This window comes from Sus scrofa, chromosome 3, assembly GCF_000003025.6.
Source record: "Sus scrofa isolate TJ Tabasco breed Duroc chromosome 3, Sscrofa11.1, whole genome shotgun sequence".
NCBI classification, from domain to species: Eukaryota; Metazoa; Chordata; class Mammalia; order Artiodactyla; family Suidae; genus Sus; species Sus scrofa.
In genome coordinates, this window is record NC_010445.4 from 9,717,376 (window position 1) to 9,738,227 (window position 20,852).

Genomic DNA, 20,852 nt, shown 5'->3' on the forward strand with positions numbered 1-20,852 from the left:
TGAATCGGAGCTGTAGCCACTGGCCTACGCCAGAGCCACAGCAACGCGGGATCCGAGCCGCGTCTGCAACCTACACCACAGCTCACGGCAACGCCGGATCGTTAACCCACTGAGCAAGGGCAGGGACCAAACCCGCAACCTCATGGTTCCTAGTCGGATTCGTTAACCACTGCGCCACGACGGGAACTCCCCCAGATATTTCTTTATTAATTTGCTGGAAGCATTGGCGTGTTAAGGAGGTAGTGGTGAATTATGAGGCTAAGGTCTAGGAGAAGACAGGAATCCAAAGAGGTGAGGAGTCCAGCCTTTCAGGAGTTTCATTCCTGGAATATTTCATTCAGCATTTCATCCCTTATTTTCCTGGCATTTTCTTCTGATTTGGAAGAGGTGAATGCATATCTAGGAGCCTGAGTAGCTTTTTGACAGCCTTGTTGGTCTAAAGACCAATGATTTGACTATAGGACCAGCCAAGATAGGGTCCATATTCAATTTTCTGTGCTTTAAAGTGAAAACCACAAAAGACTGCCTCTTAGGAGTCAGAGTGACTTAGAACCATGTGAAACCAGCCCTTACATAGCCTGACGTCCAACTTCCAATCATCTCATACCTGGAACTGAATTAAGGTAATTATGGACTGCGGACATTCTCGAGCACTAGAGTATGTATCCTGGCAGAAACAAGGTGAAACCTTCTCTGCAGGTAGTTCACGTAACCCTGAACATCTGAATACAATCCTGATTATTACTACTGTTATTAAATAATAACCAGGCACACTAGGAGATAAGATATGGAGGAAACCCAGAAGAAACAACAGATAATAGAAACAGGTCCACAGGGCCTCCAAATATTGGAATTATCAGCACACAAAATTTCTTAAATATGTTACATAAGACGAGATTGAGAGCTTCAGCAGAGAACTGAAACCTATAAAAAAGACATGGCAAATTTGAGAAAGAACCAAAGAGAAAATTTAGAACTAAAAAATACAATAAATTAAGAATTAGATGGATGGGTTTCTATACATATGAAGAGAGTATTAGTTAACTGAAAAATATATTGGAAGAAAATACATGGGATGAAACATGAAGAAACAATAGTATACGAAATAAAGATACAAAATATGGAAGATACAATATACGGAGGTATGTCATAGGCCATGATATACCTTCTAACATACATGGAATTGGGGTCTCAGGAGCAAAGTAAATAGAGAACAGAAGCAATATTTGACAGGGTAAGAGCTGAGAAAGCGATGGAAGATATCAAATCACAAATCCAAGAAAACTCACAAACGCCAAGTAAGATAAACAAAATTTTAAGGTGTTCCATGTTCTTTGCATTGTCCCCAGATGGAGTCAAACTATCACTTAAGTTTAGAATCTGTGACCAGTGCCACAGCTGCGGCAATGCCAGATCCTTTAACCCACCACCAGGATCGAACTTGTGTCCTGGTGCTACAGAGATGCCGCTAATCCCATTGCACCACGGCAGGTACCCCTAGATTTTATTTTATTTTAATTTTTTATTTCTGTCTTTTTAGGGTGGCTTCTGTGGCACATGGGGCTGAATTGGAGCTGTAGCTGCCAGCCTACACCACAGCTCACAGCAACACCAGATCCTTAACCCACAGAGCAAGGCCAGGGATCGAACACATTTCCTCATGGATACTAGTCAGTGTTGTTACTGTTGAGCCATGACGGGATTTATTTATTTATTTATTATTATTATTATTATTTTTTTGTCTTTTCTAGGGCCACTCTTGAGGCATATGGAGATTCCCAGGCTAGGGGTCTAATCGGACCTGTAGCCACCTGCCTATGCCAGGGCCACAGCAACAAGGGATCCGAACCTTGTCTGCAACCTACACCACAACTCACGGCAACGCCGGATCCTTAACCCACTGAGGGAGGCCAGGGATCGAACCTGCAACCTCATGGTTCCTAGTCGGATTCGTTAGCCACTGCACCACAATGGGAACTCCTAGATTTATTTTTTTAATTGAGGTACATTGGGTTTATAGCCTTGTTTCATGTATCCAACATTATATTTCTATTTCTATATACCCTATAATATTCTCACCACCAAAAAATTTAGTAGGAATAAGAATTTCTCATCCAGCTGAGACTGAGTTTGAAAAAATGAGAGGTACAGGTTCCCAAGCAGATTTCTGGACTGGTCGTGAGCCTTTGCACACCTGGATGCCTCCTGGCTTTCCTGGCCTGCCTTGACCTGATGGTCGGTTAACCTGAGCCTGCATGGTCTCCTTTCTTTTTTCTTTCTTTTTTTTTTTTTGGCCCAGCCTGAGACATGTGGAAGTTCCCAGGCCAGGGATTGAACCTATGCCAGAGCCTTGACCACTAGGCCACCACTCCAGCTGTTCTCCTTTCAAGCCTTGTAAAGCAGTTAACAGAAAGCAGCCGACAGCACAATTCTTGCACTTTCCATCGTCTTCATGCCTTTGAAGTGTCATCATTACACATAACCTATGTCCAGCTTTTTTTTTTTTTTTTGGTCTTTTTAGGGCCGCACCCCCAGCATATAGAGGCTCCCAGGCTAGGGGTTGAATCAGAGCTGCAGCTGCCAGCCCACACCACAGCCACAGCAACACCAGATCCGAGCTCTGTCTGTGACCTGTACCACAGTTCATGCCAATGCTGATCCTTAACCCACTGAGTGAGGCCAGGGATTGAACCCACATCCTTATGGATACCAGTCAGATTCTTAACCTGCTGAGCCACAAGGGAGCTCCTGCTTTAGTTCTTTAAGTGCCAAATCTGAACACCAAGTATTGAGGTCGATGTTCCCACCCCTCCAGGGTGACAAACTATCTCAGTTTGCCCAAGTCTCTCCTGATTCAAAAAAATTTTTTTTTTAATTTTTGCTTTTTAGGGCCATACCTGCAGCATATGGAAGTTCCTAGGCCAGGGGTCGAATCAGAGGGACAGCTGCTGGCCTACACCACAGCCACAACTCGGGATCCGAGCTGTATCTGCAACCTATACCACAGCTCATAGCAATGCCAGATCCCCAACCCACTGAGTGAAACCAGGGATTGAACTTGTAACCTCATGGATACTAGTTGGCTTTGTTTCCACTATGCCATGATGGGAACTCCCTTTTTTTTTTTTTTTTTTTTTTAGGGCTGCACACTCGGCATATGGAGGTTCCCAAGCTAGGGGTAGAGTTGAAGCCATAGGTGCCAGTCTACGCCACCACCACAGCAACACCAGATCCAAGCTGCATCTGCAACTTAAAGTACAGCTCACGGCAACACCAGATCTTTAACCCACTGAGCGAGGCCAGGGATGGAACCTATGTCCTTATACGTTTCCCTTGAGCCATGACGGGACCTCCAAGACTCTCCTGATTTTGGCACTGAAAATCCTGCATCCTGGGAAATCTCTCAGTCTTGGAACCAAACTGGGACAGGTGATCCCCCTGCTATTGAGTGTCAGGCGTTGCTCTGGGCATGGCACATCTGTCACATCATCTTATCCATGGGCCAGTGTCAAGGATGGTTGGTTTGTCCCCATCTTGCACATAAGGGAACAACCTATGTGATGTCAGGTTGCTTGCCCAGCCCACGCTTCAGAGAAGGCAGCAGATCGGCCAGGCTCCAAAGCACTGGTGTCTTCCAGGTCAGTAGGCTTCATTTCCTAAGTGCCCGGTTCTGGGCCTCAGGGGCACCCGCCAGCACGTGGGCCTGCATGGAGCTTTGCTGCCCTCTGGTGGGGAACGGGGATAGCACACCAAGTCTGAGTTCACTCTTGGGCAGCTGGTGGCAGCGCCAGGGTACAGTAGGCACCCTTTCCTCCCAGGGAGCAGGACCTCAAGTCTGGTTTCAGCCCTAGGAGGTTACCACCTGGAGGGCCCCACTAGGGTCTTCTTGGGGAGTCATGGGATCACTCAGGCTCTCACAGACCCAGGGCTAGCTTGCTGGGTTGGAATCCTGGTAACCCTGAGCCAGTCACTCACCCCTCTGGGCATCTCAGTTCCTTATCAGGATGACAAATGTGGGGCTTAGGCACTGAGGTTGTTATTACCAGCTCCTTCACACCCACATGCTTGACTCTCCCCCACCTTCATGCATTCATTCACTTAACTTTATCCAGCAGCTGTCTACCAGGCATCAGCCCTGGGCTGGACCCTGAGCTAGGGGTGCCAAGGAGATGGCTGCCCTCCTGGCTCAGTAACTCTGCACATCCACTGTCTCCCGAGCTCTTTCATTCACGGAGGATCCATTTCTTTACTGAGTGTTCATTCGTTCGTATCACTAACTTCCTCATTCACGCGGTCACCCATTACTGGGTTATCTCATTTGCACATCCATTCATTCTTTATTTTTTCAGACTCCCTCCCTTCCTCCCTCCCTCATTCCTCTGCTCTGCAAGCATTCGGAAGCACCACTCTAGGCTAGCATTGGATGCTGGGATTCTGGCACAGCCCTCTCCCCAGACTTGTGGGTAGACAGATGGCGAGGACACCCTGTGGTAACTACCAGATGCCAGCCATCAGGACCCAGAGCAGCGGGAGCACCAAGAAGGGAGTGACTGGCTGCTTGAAGGAGGAGGAATCTGGGGGTAGTCAGGGAAGGCTTCATGGAGGAGGTGGCATTTACGCCAAGAAAAGGAGAGCGTAGGAGTTCTCCAGGCAGGGAAAGACATTCCAGGTAGTTTTTGTTTTGTGGTGTGTTTGGGAAAAAGGCGCCTGGGTGGCCAGGGTTTGTGATGTAGGATCACGTGGGCATGATCCCCCCGAGACCAAGCCCTCCCTAGGTTCCAATGACCGACTTGGGTCATTCGAAGTCTTGCCCTAATTGAGCAAACTTGGCCCCTGGAAAACCATCCAAGAATGGCCTCAGGGTGCTAATCAAGAACGCTCCAAGCACCCTCCAAGCACCCACCACTTGTCCATCCCAAGGGACTCAGTGGGAGAGCTGTCCTGGGCTGGGCAGGCTGGGCAGGCCACGGTAGCAGTAGCATCATAGTATCTGAGGTGCCTGGCCCCCAAGATCCCATGTTCATCCAGCAAATTTTTTTTTTTTCCACCCCAGGGCATATGGAATTCCCTGGCCAGGGATCGGATCTGAACCATAGTTTTTTTTGTTTTTTTGTTTTTCTTTTTAGGGCTGCACCCTTAGCTTATGGAAGTTCCCAGGTAAGGGGTAGAAACAGAGCTGTAGCTGGAGGCCTAGGCCACAGCCACAGCAATGTCAGATCCAAGCCACGTCTGCGACCTACACCACAGCTCACAGCAATGCTGGATCCTTAATCCACCAAGCAAGGCCAGGGATCAAACCCGCAACTTCACAGTTACTAGTCAGATCAGTTTCCGCTGCACCACAACGGGAACTCCCTGAGCCATAGTTTTGACCTAAGCTGTAGCTGCGGCAACACCGGATCCTTCACCTGCTGTGCAGGGCTGGGATTGAACCTGCGTCCCAGTGCTCCCAAGATGCCGCTGATCCCATTGCGCCACAGTGAGAACTCCCCATCTAGCAAGTGTTTATTGAGTATTGTGCCATAGGCCAGGCCTTGCCCCAGGCACTGGGACTATACCAATGAACAAGACAGAACTTCCACTCTCTATGAGAAATATTCTGAATACCACCAGGAACACACTTATCGTTGAACGAATTGGGCTCAATGCCTCTTTTGAGAAGGAAGACTGCATTTACTTCAGTAAGAGTGTTTAAAAAGACTTAAAGAATTTGGGCCTGGGTCAGGTGATCTGGGGGAGGGTTCAAGCAAGTGGGCTTTTTCTCTGGACTAGATGTCAGGAAGCTGGGACGGCTCTACAATTGCAAGCCTTAGTAAATATTTAAAGTGGGAGGCTAATGCTATAAAGAAGCAGCAGTTACTCATATTAGTCAGAATGGGGAAATGTTTCATATTGTTGGAATCAGACCAAGACTGATTCCAACAATATTCTTGTTTTTATTTGACTTTGAACATGATTACAGAGCAGTCTTGTTTATGCCTTGCTCCATCATGGCCACACAACGGCCTTGCACGATGGCGGTGTTCTGGAAAATTGTTTACGTCCCGCTGAATACCAAGGCCTAGCAGTGAATGCCAGGCCAGCTCCCAGATGTGAGGGGCAGCTACCCTCCTTATCATAAGAAAGCCCGTTCACTCGACCGAGGTATAGTTGCAGGGAGCCAGGTGCAGAGTAATTCGAGGTGAGAAAAGAGAAGCAGTGCCAGTCCTCAGGGAACTCACAGTGACTTGTTCGCGCTGTCTTAAGACTGTCAGAAATGGGAGGAGGAGCGGTCCAGACAAAGGCCCTGGGGGCGGGGGCGGGGGTGGGGGTGGGAGTGGAGGATGCTCAAAGCCATTAGCTGAGCGGCGGCGGAGCCACAGTGCGCGCCACGACTGGAAAGGTCTGCTAGGGCCGGACCCTCGGGCACGCAGGGCCACCTCTCCCCCAGGGGCAAGAGCATTCGCTGCCCTCATTTGCTCAGAAACAGGAAATGAAATCTAGCAGGTTTAATCAATATAACCCCTCTCGGCCTTGGGTTCATGAATATTCAGCAGCCCGCTTCCGGCCGGCAACTCCGCCCCAGCCCCGCCCAGCGAGGAGACTGCGCGTGCGTTGCAGGCGCGCGGCTCTGTCGTCATACGCGCGCCGCCGCTTCCGCCCCTCCACAGGGAGGCTGGAGAGTAGTCATGGCGAGTTCAGCTGCCTCCTCGGTGCGACCGCCCAGGCCCAAGAAAGAGCCGCAGACGCTCGTCATCCCCAAGAATGCGGCGGAGGAGCAGAAGCTCAAGCTGGAACGGCTCATGAAGAACCCGGTGAGACAGAGGGCTGACGGCCCCCCCGAGTCCCACCTCCTTCGGTTCCGGCATCTCCGGACGCCTGCGGGTCCACTTTCCCCCCCTCTGAACTCTAGAACTCAGAACCCGAAATCTAGAGTCAGACCTGAGGAAGAAGTAGGCTGCCCCAAAGATAGTGAGCTCTCTCCTGCCTTTACATTAGAGCCCAGCCTGGGTGAAGGCTTATGGGGTGGCTTCCCGTGCTTTAAGGCTCTTTCCAGTTTAACCGTGTGAAAAGAAGCCTTAAGTTGGAGAGAGAGAATCCGTGGGTTAGCCCAAGGATATTTTTCTCCTAAATAGCACCAGCTGTTAGAGAGGCATTAGCCGAGACAACTGGGGCAAGTCATTCCCCTCAGTCATGAAAATGTTGGATGCGAAGGTCTCTTCCACCTTTGACTAAGAAGGGTTGACTCTCTTCGAATAATAGTTTTTAAAGTCGGAGGTTTCCAGCCCTAAATGATGTCTTACATTTCTGAGGTCTGCCCTGGAAAGTTGTGGGTTGTGATAGAATCCATAGTGTATGGGGAGAAGAAAAGGCAGAGGGAAGAAGAGACACTCGGCTTTGGGTCCAAGGAGCAAAACAACTGTACTTCATTAGTCCAGTTCTTTGTAAAAGCTGTGACTTTGTACATATAAATGCTTTCTGTGTGTTGCAGGACAAAGCAGTTCCAATTCCAGAAAAAGTGAGTGAATGGGCACCTCGACCTCCCCCGGAATTTGTCCGAGATGTAATGGGTAATGTCTTTCGGATGTGGTCTTTAAAGTGTAGATATAAAAACTTTGCAGCTAGTATTTGTTGATTACCTCTCTCATAGGGAGGAAAAAAGTTCACTGATCCAGTATTTCGCTCTTACAGTGAAGGGGTATTGTTGCTATGGCTTGGCATTAGAGTATTTTTTTCTGCATTGTTGTTTTTCTGCTTTGTGTTTTTTGTTTTTGTCTTTTCAGGGCTGCACCCGCCACATATGCAGGTTCCTAGGCTAGGGGTCTAATCAGAGCTGCAGCTGCCAGCCTACACCAGAGCCACAGCACCTCGGGATCCGAGCCATGTCTGCAACCTACACCACAGCTCACGGCAATGCCAGATCCTTAACCCACTGAGCGAGGCCAGGGATCGAACCCACAACTTCATGGTTCCTAGTCGGATTCGTTTCCCCAGCACCACGGCAGGAACTCCTGCACTGTTTTAATAATAATACTCTTTTTTCAAAATTGAAATAGTTTTATGTTGTTGAGTAGTAAATTAACAACTGTAAAGAATAAGTAACAGATGGAGAAAAATTAGAACCACCTGTAATTCTAATGGTCTATTTGTAACATTTTGATTTTTCCTTGCAAATGTCTTTATAGTCAAAAACCACTCAGGCTTAAGAAAAAATGTCTTACAAAAATATGATTGTTCTACACATATTATTTGATAAGCTAACCTACTTTTTTTTTTCTTTTCTTTTTTTTGAGGGCCTTACCCAAGGCATGTGGACGTTCCCAGGCTAGGGGTCGAATTGGAGCTGCAGCTGCCAGCCTACACTACAGCTCACAGCAATGCCAGATCCATTAACCCACTGAGTGAGGCTGAGGATCAAAGCCAAATCCTCATGGATACTAGTTGGGTTCATTACCACTGAGCCACAATGGAAATCCTACTTGTCCTCTTATGCTGTGTTAGAGTGGAATTTTTAGTGACTTCACAGTCAACATTAATGCAACAAGTATTTCATGATCGCTACAACATGCCAGATGCTGTGCTAGGTTCTGGGGTACAGTGGGGAGATGAGCAGGCATGGTCCCGTCCGTCACTTCTACTGCCTGTCTTTGGTTCCTTTTGATGAAGGGTAGTTTGTGTTGGTAACTGGATCTCATCGAGAGCTCTGGACTGTCCTGGCTTTAGGTTCAAGTGCTGGGGCCGGCAGCGGAGAGTTCCATGTGTACAGGCATCTGCGCCGGAGAGAGTACCAGCGGCAGGACTACATGGATGCCATGGCTGAGAAGGTCAGTGAGCCAGGAGGCTTGAGTTTGGGCAGTGTACATGTACACCTTTCAGAAAAAAGCCCTTGATGAAAAGGAGATGCGTCTGGTTGTAGCGTGCATGACGGCTGTTTTCTTTTTTTTTTTTTTTTTTTTTTTTTTTTTTTTTTTTTGTCTTTTTGCTATTTCTTTGGGCCGCTCCCGCGGTATATGGAGGTTCCCAGGCTAGGGGTCGAATCAGAGCTGTAGCCTCCGGCCTATGCCAGAGCCACAGCAACGCAGGATCCGAGCCGCGTCTGCAACCTACACCACAGCTCACGGCAACGCCAGATCGTTAACCCACTGAGCAAGGGCAGGGACCGAACCCGCGACCTCATGGTTCCTAGTCGGATTCGTTAACCACTGCGCCACGACGGGAACTCCGGGCTGTTTTCTAAAGTCAGCATGAGATGCAGACATTGGGTAGACTCCAGGTTGCTTCCAAGTCAGACCCAGCACAGCAGGATGCTCCCTTGAGGCCATTTGCTGTGGAGTAGAAGGCAGGATGTCACACCTGTAAGTTATTATTTCTCTATAGCTTTCTCTCTTCCGCTGAATGCCTGTAAGTCCAGTTTAGCTGTGGGCTTGGTGCAAGTAGTGGTGTGTTTCTCAAGTGTTTTTACCTCTGAGTTTCTAGCTTTGAGACTGGAGTTTTCCTCCTGTCAAATGATGATGAAGAATTGAGAATTATTTGGAAATTGTACAGGAAGAACTGTTAAGCATTCTGTTGCTTGATGGGGAGGGCCAGACACCTCTCCCCTGTTGTTCTTAAGAAATACTCTTTTGGGAGTTCCCGTCGTGGCGCAGTGGTTAACGAATCCGACTAGGAACCATGAGGTTGCGGGTTCGGTCCCTGCCCTCGCTCAGTGGGTTAACGATCCGGCGTTGCCATGAGCTGTGGTGTAGGTTACAGACGCTCCTCGGATCCCGTGTGGCTGTGGCTCTGGCGTAGGCTGGCGGCTACAGCTCCGATTCGACCCCTAGCCTGGGAACCTCCATATGCCGTGGGAGCGGCCCAAAAAAATAGCAAAAAGACAAAAAAAAAAAAAAAAGTATATGTGTATGTGTGACTAGGTCACCTTGCTGTGCAGTAGAAAATTGACAGATCACTGTAACCAGCTATAATGGAAAAAATAGAAGTCAGTATAAAAAAATATATAAAATCTATGTGATGCAGTAAGAGCAGTTTTAAGAAGGAAGTGTATAGCAATACAAGTCTATTTAAGAAAAAAAAGAAATACTCTTTTGGGCATTTCACCTGTTTTCTTTTTTGAACTAAGTTTTGGTGTTGTTTTTTCCACACCAAAAACCTTGTTTTTTATATATATATATTTTGCTGCTAGAATTAAGTTGAATCCGTAACTTGAATGAGAATGGATGTTGTAACATTTAGTCAGCTCCTCTAGAAACTTGTCTTTTTGCATTTGTTTAAATCTTACTGTATCTCTCAGTGATCATTTTTGGAGATTTTATATATGTGTCACCACATTTGTTCAAAGATATTTTAAGTTTTTTATTACAGTGGTGACGTGTAGTCCTTTAAAAACTTATTGGAAAAAAAAAAAAGGAGTTCCTGTCATGGCTCAGTTGTTGACGAATCCGACTAGGAACCATGAGGTTGCAGGTTCGATCCCTGGCCTCCCTCAGTGGGTTAAGGACCCGGTGTTGCCGTGAGCTGTGGTGTAGGTCGCAGACACAGCTCAGATCCTGCGTTGCTGTGGTTGTGGCGCAGGCAGGCAGCTGTAGCTCTGATTCAATCCCTAGCCTGGGAACCTCCATATGCCTCCGGTTTGGCCCTAAAAAAAAAATTATTGGAATGGGGAGTTCCTGTCGTGGCTCAGTGGTAACAAGCCCAGCTAGTATCCATGAGGATTGGGTTTGATCCCTTGCTCAGGGTTTCTGGCTTGCTCAGTGGTTTAAGGATCTGGCATTGCAGTGGCTGTGGTGTAGGCCGGCAGCTGCAGCTCCGATTTGACCCCTGGCCTGGGAACTTCCATATGCCATGGGTGTGGCCCTAAAAAGACCAATGGTGGTAATAATAATAATCTATTGGAATGGCCAAAATTGAGTTTGAAAAATAGCTTTTATGATTTTCGGACAGAATGGGATCATTGCCATGGTGGTTTCACCTGGTGTTTGCTTGTTCTGCAGCCCTTGCTCAGCCCCCAGGTATTGATGGTTCTTCTCCAGCTACTTCTCAATTCCAGGGACAAGTTGCAGGTGGCTTGTCACACAGTCATACCAGATCACTGATGGATTTGTCACTGTCAGGAATAAACAGAACTCTATATAGAATCTAACAGAAGCACTTTTTTATTTTTAAACTGCTTTAGAGGGGAGAAATACAGTAGGTAGTTATCTCAAATTCCATCAGTCTGAGGTTTTTATATATTGATTAACGACCCAGAGGAAATAGAGAAAAATGTTTCACAAACCTTGAATCCACACAGACACAAAGGTTTTTTTATTTCACGTGGTGAAAGACAGGCTCTCAGGTTAGAAGAAAAAAGATGCAAGAGAATCCTCATCTTCCACAGCCACTGAGAGGGTGTCACCAATGACAGAGCAGGTCTGACCCCTGCTTCAGCCCTTGTCAGGGTCAGCAGCCGGCCGGGCTCTGTCTAGGTCACTTTGGAAATGCAGCTGCTTCAGGCATTTATGGCTCAACTTCTAAACAAACCAAGAGCTTGTAACTTGAAGTTGTTTGCTTTCTAGTTAAACTCGAAAGCTTATTTCCTTCCTAGAAGGAGACCCTTCTTTTTATTTCATAATTGTGCTCTCACAGAGAATTCCGGTGTCCATCTAAGCAGATCCATAGGGCCCTGGCAGTGCAGACCAGTGGAGATGTTGAAGCCCCGCTTCCTCCTCTACTAGTTCCTTTTTTGCCCCATTGACCATAATGGCTCTAATTAGAAGAAGTAAAGATGACACTTTTTAAATCAGTCCATGTCTTTGTAGTTTGCAACTGCTTTCCTATAGGTTATTGCACTTCATTATTCTTCCTAAAGGCTCAGGGAAAAAGGAATTATTTCCCACTTTTTTTTTTTTTTTTTGGTAGGGCTGCACCCACGGTACATGGAAGTTCCCAGGCTAGGGGTCGAATCAGAGCTGCAGCTGCCAGCCTGCACCACAGCCACAGCAATGCGGGATCCGAGCCGTGCCTGCGACATAGGCCGCAGCTTGTGGTAATGCGGGATCCTTAACCCACTGAGCAAGGCCAGGGACCAAACCCACACCCTCATGGATACTAGTCACATTCTTAACCCACTGAGCCATGATAGGAACTCCCTCCCTCATTTTATAGGTGATGAAACTGAGGCTTAGAAACAGGGAGCTGCTAGAAAGAAATAATACAAGGAATCGATATGCATTTATACGTATACGTATGTAGATACATATACGTGTGTGTGTGTGTGTGTGTGTGTGTGTGTGTGTGTGTGTTTAATGGCAGTGCGTTATGCTGCTGTAGAATCAGTCATTTGATAACCTAGCTAGTTAGGACTTGAGAGGTCAATGGTTTCAGCCCTCTGGCCATTCTGCCGGATGGACCTCTCGCCCTAAAGAAAATCACATTCATCCGTGTCTCCTCACGCTCCGTACTTTACGGCACTTCTGACACGTGTGGCCACTGAGTGTATGGGGATTTTCCCCACACCAAGCAGTTTTGTAGTACCAGGTGAGTGTCAATTCTGACACAATGTGGAGGTAGCATCAGATCCCAAAAGTTAAGGTCTTAGTCCTACAAGTATGCCCCCCGCCCCCCACCCCCAACTTCAAAGGCCAAACAGCACATCCTTGTTGTCACCTGTGCTTCTGATGCACTGGCCATAAATCAGAGGCTTTCCCGACCCCCTCCTTGGGCTCAATTAATTGGCTTAGAGGGACTCACAGAACTCAGGAAAACACCTTACCTGCTAGCTTTCCAGTGTACTGTAAGGATAGAACTCAGGAACAGCCAGCTGAGAGAAGATGCAGAGCTTCCATTCCTTCTCCCATCACCTCCACGTCTTCACCAACCAGGAAACATTTCACACCCGTCCTTTCGGGGATTTTGGAAGCATCGATCTGTGGACATGATTAAATCATTGGCTGTTGATGATTAGTTCAACCTCCAACCCCTCTCTTCTCCCTGGAGCTCAAGGGGGTGGGGCTAAAAGGTCCCCTGGCAACCAGCCCTGTTCCTTCAGGGCTTTCCCAGAGTCGCTCATAAACTCCTGTGGTTGAAAGGGGCTACTTATCAACAGCAAGAGCTACCCATTTCATCTTTATTTCAGGAACTGGAAACAAAACTAAATATAATAAAAGATCCCCCTTTGGCTCTTGTATGGGAAGTTCATGAGAGTTTTAAGAGGAGATCCTGCCGTGGCACAGTGGGTTAGGGATCTAGTGCTCCTACAGCTGTGGCATAGGTTGCCGCACCGGCTCAGATTCAGTCCCAGGCTGGGAACTTCCATATACTGTGGGGGCAAAAAAGGAAAAAAAAAAAGTTTGAAGAGTTATGTGCCAGAGACAAGATGAAGACCAAATGTGTATTTCTTATTATTAACGAGTCACAGTATCCCACTGCCCACGACCCTGGCTAAACGGAGCCCGTGGTGCTGCCTCTGCCTTGGAGGAGTCCACAGCGTGTGCCCTCATGCTTGCTCTTCTGTTTACTTGGGCACGCATGGTATCTTAATGAACCGAGAAACGTCGCCATAAGAGATCCGTATATTGATTTCCTGCCCCATTTGTAGGGCAGCTTCCAGAAGTGGCTCTGGAGACCTGAATGTGCCCTTAGCACTCCCAGTGATATGACTTTTACAGTTTTCATACTCAGGGCAGAGCGTGTCTTTTTTTTTTTTTTTTTTTTTTGCCACACCCGTGGCATGCAGAAGTTCCCAGGCCAGGGGTGGAACCTGTGCCACAGCATTGACAGTGCTGGATCCTTAACCCACTGCACCACCAGGGAACTCCCCAGGATGTGTCTTACATGATGTGTTTTTTTTTTTTTTTTTTTTTTTACAGCAAAAACTGGATGCAGAGTTTCAGAAAAGACTGGAAAGGAATAAGATTGCTGCAGAGGAGCAGACTGCAAAGCGCCGGAAAAAGCGGTGAGGGCTCTGTGGCACCCCATAACTAATGAGACTTCGTGCGGGAAATGTAAAAGCAGATACTTTGTGAATGAGTCCTTCTTGTATTCAGAAGTTCTGCTTGCAGTGGCCTGGAGGGTTAAGGACCTGGCATTGTCACAGAAGTGGCTCAGCTATTGCTGTGGCAGAGATTTGATCCCTGGCCCTGGGAACTTAACTTGTGCATGCTGCAGTTGCAGCCTGACAAAAAGCTCAGCCTGTATCTAGTCACTGGTGATGGAGCATGATAGAGGATGGTGTGGGAGAAGGAATGTGTGTGTACATGTGGAAGGGTCACTTTGCTGTTCAGTGGAAAACTGACAGAGCACTGTAGGCCAACTAAGATGGAAAAAAAATAAAAATCATTAAAAAAGGAAAAAAAAAAGGAGTTCCTGTCGTTGCGCAGTGGTTATTGAATCCAACTAGGAACCATGAGGTTGCGGGTTCGATCCCTGCCCTTGCTCAGTGGGTTAACAATCCGATGTTGCCGTGAGCTGTGGTGTAGGTTGCAGACGCGGCTCGGATCCCACGTTGCTGTGGCTCTGGCGTAGACTGGTGACTACAGCTCCGATTCAACCCCTAGCCTGGGAACCTCCATATGCCGCAGGAGCGGCCCAAGAAATGGCAAACACACACACACAAAAAAGGTCAGCTATACAGCCTGTAGAGGTCTGGGTGTCACCACCCACAGTGGAGCACCCTAGTAGAGGAATGGCTTTTCTTCCAGTACCTGGGAGAGATCAAGTCACTTCCTGCCTCTGCCTCTACCCCAGCTTGCCATAGACTCTCCAGAGCTTGAAGGTTAGCACTTTAGTGATTGCTTGGATTTCCATCGTGTCTGTATTTTTTTTATTTTTGCTTTTTAGGGCCAGACCCACAGAATATGGAGGTTCCTAGGCTAGGGGTCAAATCGGAGGTTCAGCTGCCATCCTGTGTCACAGCCACAGCAACACAGGGTCTGAGCTACATCTTCAGCCTACACTGCAGCTCACAGCAACACCGGATCCTTAACTCACTGAGTGAGGCCAGGGATCAAACCCGAATCCCCATGGATACTAGTCAGATTCTTAACCTGCTGAGACACGACGGGAACTCCTCATGTCTGTATTTTAACATCAGGTTTAACAAGGTGATGTGAGCAAACTTCTTAGTTTCTCCCTTAAAGTAGGGTCCGTAACCTCCCTAAGTGACTACGTGAGTATACAGGCTGCGCGCGCGCGTGTGTGTGTGTGTGTGTGTGTGTGTGTGTGTGTGTTAATAAGTGTTCCCTCAACTGTTACAGAGCTGAGCAGGATTCTGAAAATAGTCCCTAAATATCTTTGAATGACAGAGTATCTCCAGTATTTCTGGATTGCTTTTATCACTTCAGAACTCCTGAGGATTTGATCTTGATTCATGAAGGAAGCAGCCTAATAACATTGATGATGTTGGAGTTATGAGGAAGTATTTTACTTTATTGTAGTGTTTGCATAATTATTAAATCTCTAAAGATTCTTTATGTAGATGGTTGTTTTCTAAAATATAAAATAAGGTGGTTAAGGAATTAATGCATTTTATGTTTGTAGCCAGAAGTTAAAAGAGAAGAAATTATTGGCAAAGAAGATGAAACTTGAACAGAAGAAACAAAAAGAAGGTGAGTGGTACCCACTTTTCCTTTGTGACCTTTCTCAGTGTTGAGCACAGTGGTTGACCTGTCAGGAGTGAGATTTAGCACTTGGAGCTGGTTGGCTGGCCACTGAAGAAATGAGGGCTTGTTTCTGTTAGTTCTGACTCGTTTAATTACAGGTGTCAGGAAGCCATACTGGTTTAAGCAGAAAAGATACTGGCTCACGTTTAGTCCAAGGCAGGGCTCCTTTCCGGCATGGCTGGTGAAAGAGCTCCAGTATTGTTGACCTTCACTGTCTCTTTCTCTGCCCTGGCTCCTTGTCCTCAGGCAAGCTCATTTCCTCCTTGGGGTTGTGAGGTATGTATAGTGCTCCAGGCTGCACCCTGGCTCAGTCTTACTCAGTAGAAAAGACAGAGGGTGTCCCTAGCAAAAGTGTTTTTGTGTCCCTTTGGCTCTTATTGAGTCACTTGGCAAGTCTGTTAAGAATGCTTTTGGGAAGTTCCCATCGTGACAAACAGCAGAAACGAATCCAACTAGGAACCATGAGGTTTTGGGTTCGATCCCTGGCCTCAGTGGGTTAAGGATCTGGTGTTGCCATGCCATGAGGTGTGGTGTGGGTCCCAGACATGGCTTAGATCTGGTGTGGCTGTGGCTGTGGTGTAGGCCGGCAGCTGTAGCTCTCATTCAACCCCTAGCCTGGAAACCTCCATATGCCACAGGCGTGGCCCTAAAAAGCAAAAAAATAAAAAGATGAAAGTCAGGCTGGTACTGACATACTGAAATATGATTGGCCCCTTCCAGGACCAGTTTCCTACTGTGTGACACTTAATGTATGGTGTAGTTTTAGCCTCTTCCCTACCATTTCCTAGAAGAAATTATTTTGTAGTGTCTAGGACCTCGTCTCTCAAGTAAACCACTGCATCGATTTCCCTGCCCTTCCCCCATCCCATACACGCAGGAATGTGGAAGTATTTGATCCAAGGGCAGGAGGATTGGGCACAGATGCCAGTCTTGAGTTCTGTTGTGGGAGATACTATGGCTTGGATTCCATGGCACTGGGAAATAGAAAGGCCTGGGTAATTTTACCCACCTTCTCTGTGGTTTGTTGTTTTTGCTGCTTATTGTCTTTGTTGATACTTATGTGTTGAGTGACTTTCCTGAACTAATTTTGTAAAACCTATATTTTTGTGTGTGGCCACTGAAGACTCTGCTTGGTTAGCTTAGTAGTCATCTGAAGATTAGAGATTTCTTGAAATGCCTGGAACCTGTAAGTCTCCTGATCTTCGCCAGTGGGATTTCTGTGTGTGGTGGAGCATGGCTTCAGCATTCTGGTGGGCAGTTGACAGCTTTGCCATAGCCTTCACTTCCTTTTTGAGCAGAGCCTGAAGGTCAGCCAGAGGTGAGATTAGGGCCATCACTTATCTTTCTTAGACACGTTCACAGCCCTGCACATGCATGTGGCTTTCTAGATTACCAGCTTTTCCTCTTAAACTTTTGGTCAGTTTCTTGTTTGCTTCAACTGTTATCAGTGCCTCAGGCAGCTATGGTGTTAAATAGTTGCCCCTGATTGTTTTTGACAAATGGCTTGGGGAAAAGGCTGTTCTCACTCAGTCAGTTTGAATAAAAACAAGCCTTCAGAGTGAGTTTCCAGGGAGCTGCCAGACAGGTCAGATAGGGACAGTGCTCTGGGTATGGGACTTCTGAGGACCTCCTTACACAGGTTACTGCTAGGCTGCTTGTTTTCACAGCTGCTGTATTAATGAAGCTGTTGATTTGGGAGGCTCCCTTGGATCTGGGCAGAGAGGGGGTAGGACATAGGGCAAGGTAGAATACCACACAGATTGCTCTTAGCAGCATTCAACCATTTTAATCAAACAATCTAGGGAACGTTGCCAGAGTTCTGAAAAAGGTGATTTTGACGCTTGTTGTCAGTGTTCTTGACAACACTGCTACTTTTATGGAGGAGCAGATTTTAAGAGGTCCTGTTTCTTTGCCATTCTGAAAGTGCTATCATCCCTTTAAATTTTAACCTACATGTATATGAAATATGTTTCCTAGAGACGGCAGATGTTTGGGTCTTTTTTTTAAGGCTGCACGTGCGACACACGGAAGTTCCCAGGCCAGGGGTCAAATTGAAGCTGTGTCTATGCCACAACCACGGCAACTCGGGATCTGAGCCATGTCTGGGACCTACACCACAGCTCACAGCAACAAAGGATCCTTAACCCACTGAGCAAGGCCAGGGATTGAACCTGCCCCCTCATGGATCCTAGTCAGGTTGGTTGCCACTGAGCCACGACAGGAATCCCTGCCCCCCCCCCTTTTTTATTTTTTTAAAGGCTAAACCCGAGGCATATGGAGGTTCCTAGGCTAGGGGTCAAATTGGAGCTACAGCTGCCAGCCTACGCCACAGCCACAGCAATGCAGGATCTGAGCTGAGTCTGCGACCTGCACCACAGCTCATAGCAACGCCTGATCCTTAACCCACTGAGTGAGGCCAGGGATTGAACCTGCAACCTCGTGGTTCCTGGTCGGATTTGTTTCGGCTGTGCCACGACAGGAACTCCCCTGGCACATTTTTTATCCATTCTGACCCTCTATATTTTTTGATAGGTTTGGATTTTAGTGAAACCATTTTGTTTTTTCTTGTTTTCTCTATTTTTTATTTCTCATTCTCCTTTCCTGTCTTCTTTTGGATTATTTGAACATTTTTACCATTCTTTTTCCTTTTTTCCAAACCTTTGTCTTTTTTAATGATTTTTATTTTTCCTGTAGCAGTTGGTTTACAGTGTTCTGTCAGTTTCTATTGTACAGCAAAGTGGCCCGGTCACACACGTTTATACATTGTTTTTCTCACATTATCCTCCATCATGTTCTGTCATAAGTGACTAGATATAGTTCCCTGTGCTATACAGCAGGATCTCATTGCTTATCCACTCCAAATGCAGTAGTTTGCATCTGCTAACCCCAGACTCCCACACCATCCCACTCCCTCCCCCTCGGCAACCACAAGTCGGTTCTCCAAGTCAATGAATTTCTTTTCGGTGGAAAGGTTCGTTTGTGCCATATATTAGATTCCAGATGTAAATGATACCATATGGTGTTTGTCTTTCTGACTTACTTCACCTAGTATGAGCATCTAGTTCCATCCATGTTGCTGCAAATGGCATTGTTTTGTTCTTTTTTTATGGCTGAATACTATTATTTATTATGCTTGGGGTTTTTTGGCCTGTGGCATGTGGAAGTTCCCAGGCCAGGGCTTGAACCCGAGTCACAGCAGAAACCCAAGCCACTGTAGTGACAATGCCAGTTATGAACCCACTGCACCACCAGAGAACTTGTGTTTTTAACTGTTTCCATTTTGTAGCTTTTTAGTTGTTCCTCTAGAGATTACTATATATACTACCTCCACATTCTACTCGAATCAGTATTTCACCACTTTAAGTGGAATACAGAAACTTTTCATCCCATAGATTCCTTTACTCTTTGTGGTGTTGTCTTAATTTGTCTTACATATCCATACATTGAAAACCCCATCAGGGAGTTCCCGTTGTGGCTCAGCAGGCTAAGTTGTGGCTCACAGACATAGTGTCTGTGAAGATGTGGATTCAATCCTGATCTTGCTCAGTGGGTTAAAGATCCAGCATTGCTGCAAGCTGCAGTGTAGGTTGCACATGTGGCTTGGATCTGGCGTGGCCATGGCTGTGGTGTAGGCCAGCAGCTGCAGCTCCAGTTCAACCCCTACCCAAGAACTTCCATATGCTACAGGTGTGGCCATAAAAAAGAAGGGGGAAAAAAAAAAAGAAAAAAAAACATCAGATAATATCACTTCTTATTTATCTTTCTTCTTTTAAAATAAGTTTTATTGGAGTATAGTTGACTTACAATGTTACTTTTTTAAAAAATTGCAGTAGAGTTGACTCACAGTATTCATGTTTGGGTGTACCACATAGCGATGGAACATTTCCATTGATGATGCACCATACGTTATAATAGTTTCTGCTGTGTTCCCTATGCTGCACATTACATCCCTGTGACCCATTTACTATGTAACTGCTAGTTTGTTCCTCTTAATCCTTTTACCTATTTTGGTCATTCCCCAACCCTCCTTGCCTCTGGTAACCACTAGTCTGTCCTCTGTGTCGGTAAGTCTGTTTTGTTTTGTTTGTTTGTTGGGGGTTTTTTTAGATTTCACAAATAAGTGAAAACATTCAGTATTTGCCTTTCTCTGACTTACTTCACTTGGCGTAATGCCCTCTGAGTTCATCCATGTTTCTCAAATGTCAAGACTTCTCTTTTTTTAATGGCTGAGGAATATTCCACTGTGTGTGTGTGTGTACCCATCTTTATCCATCTGTCAGTGGACACTTAGGTTGCTTCCATAGCTTGGCTGTTGTAAATAATGCTGCTGTGAATATTGGAATGCATGTATCTTTTCGTATAGTGTTTTCAGGTAAATACTCAAAAGCTGAATTGCTGGATTATATGGTAGTTCTGTTTTCATAATGTTATTATTTTTGTTTTCAGTCATCAAATATATTTCAGAGGTCTCAAGAGGAGAATAAACTTGAATAGTAACCAGATAGTTACCGTTGCTGTTACTTTTGTTTCTGATGTTCCAAACTTGAGTTTGGTGTCATTTCCCTTATGTCTAAAGAACTTCTTTTAGTCATTCTGTTAGAACAGCTCTGCTGGCTATGAATTATCTTAGCTTTTCTTCATATGAAGCCATTTTTATTTCACCTTCATTCTTGAAGGGCATTCTCACTAGGTAAAGAATTCTGGGTTGGCAGGTTTTTTTTTTAATTACTCAGTGAATTTTATTACATTTATAGTTGTACAATAGTCATCACAACCAAATTTTATAGCATTTCCATCCAACCCAGACCAAGGATTGAACCCCAGCCACAGCAGTGAAAGGAAGCACTGTGTCCTGACCACTAGATCACCAGGGAACTCCCTTTTCAGTCTTTTTTGGTCTCTGTTACTCATATTGGATCATTTACATTATCCAAGCTGTCTCTTTCCCATGTCCTCTCCATTCTGCTATTAATTTTATCCAGTGAATTATGTTTTTCAAAAGATTTTTTTTCACGAGTTCCCGTCGTGGTGCAGTGGTTAACGAATCCGTCTAGGAACCATGAGGTTGCGGGTTCGGTCCCTGCCCTTGCTCAGTGGGTTAACGATCCGGCATTGCCGTGAGCTGTGGTGTAGGTTGCAGATGCGGCTCGGATCCCGCATTGCTGTGGCTCTGGCATAGGCCGGTGGCTACAGCTCCGATTCAACCCCTAGCCTGGGAACCTCCATATGCCGCGG

General features: G+C 46.4%; 1 protein-coding gene across 2 annotated transcripts in view; it reads left to right on the forward strand.

Moving 5' to 3' along the window:
* Positions 6,613 to 20,852, forward strand: part of PRKRIP1 (PRKR interacting protein 1 (IL11 inducible)) — a 37,386-nt gene continuing 23,146 nt past the window's right edge. For both annotated transcript variants that reach the window (XR_002342313.1, XM_005661936.3), the window contains exons 1-5: positions 6,613 to 6,794; positions 7,472 to 7,550; positions 8,704 to 8,804; positions 13,827 to 13,912; positions 15,496 to 15,563. Coding sequence is in view for 1 of the 2 variants with exons in the window: in XM_005661936.3 (XP_005661993.1) it covers positions 6,669 to 6,794; positions 7,472 to 7,550; positions 8,704 to 8,804; positions 13,827 to 13,912; positions 15,496 to 15,563 (460 nt within the window). In the remaining variant the exon portion in view is untranslated. The remainder of the gene's footprint in view (positions 6,795 to 7,471; positions 7,551 to 8,703; positions 8,805 to 13,826; positions 13,913 to 15,495; positions 15,564 to 20,852) is intronic.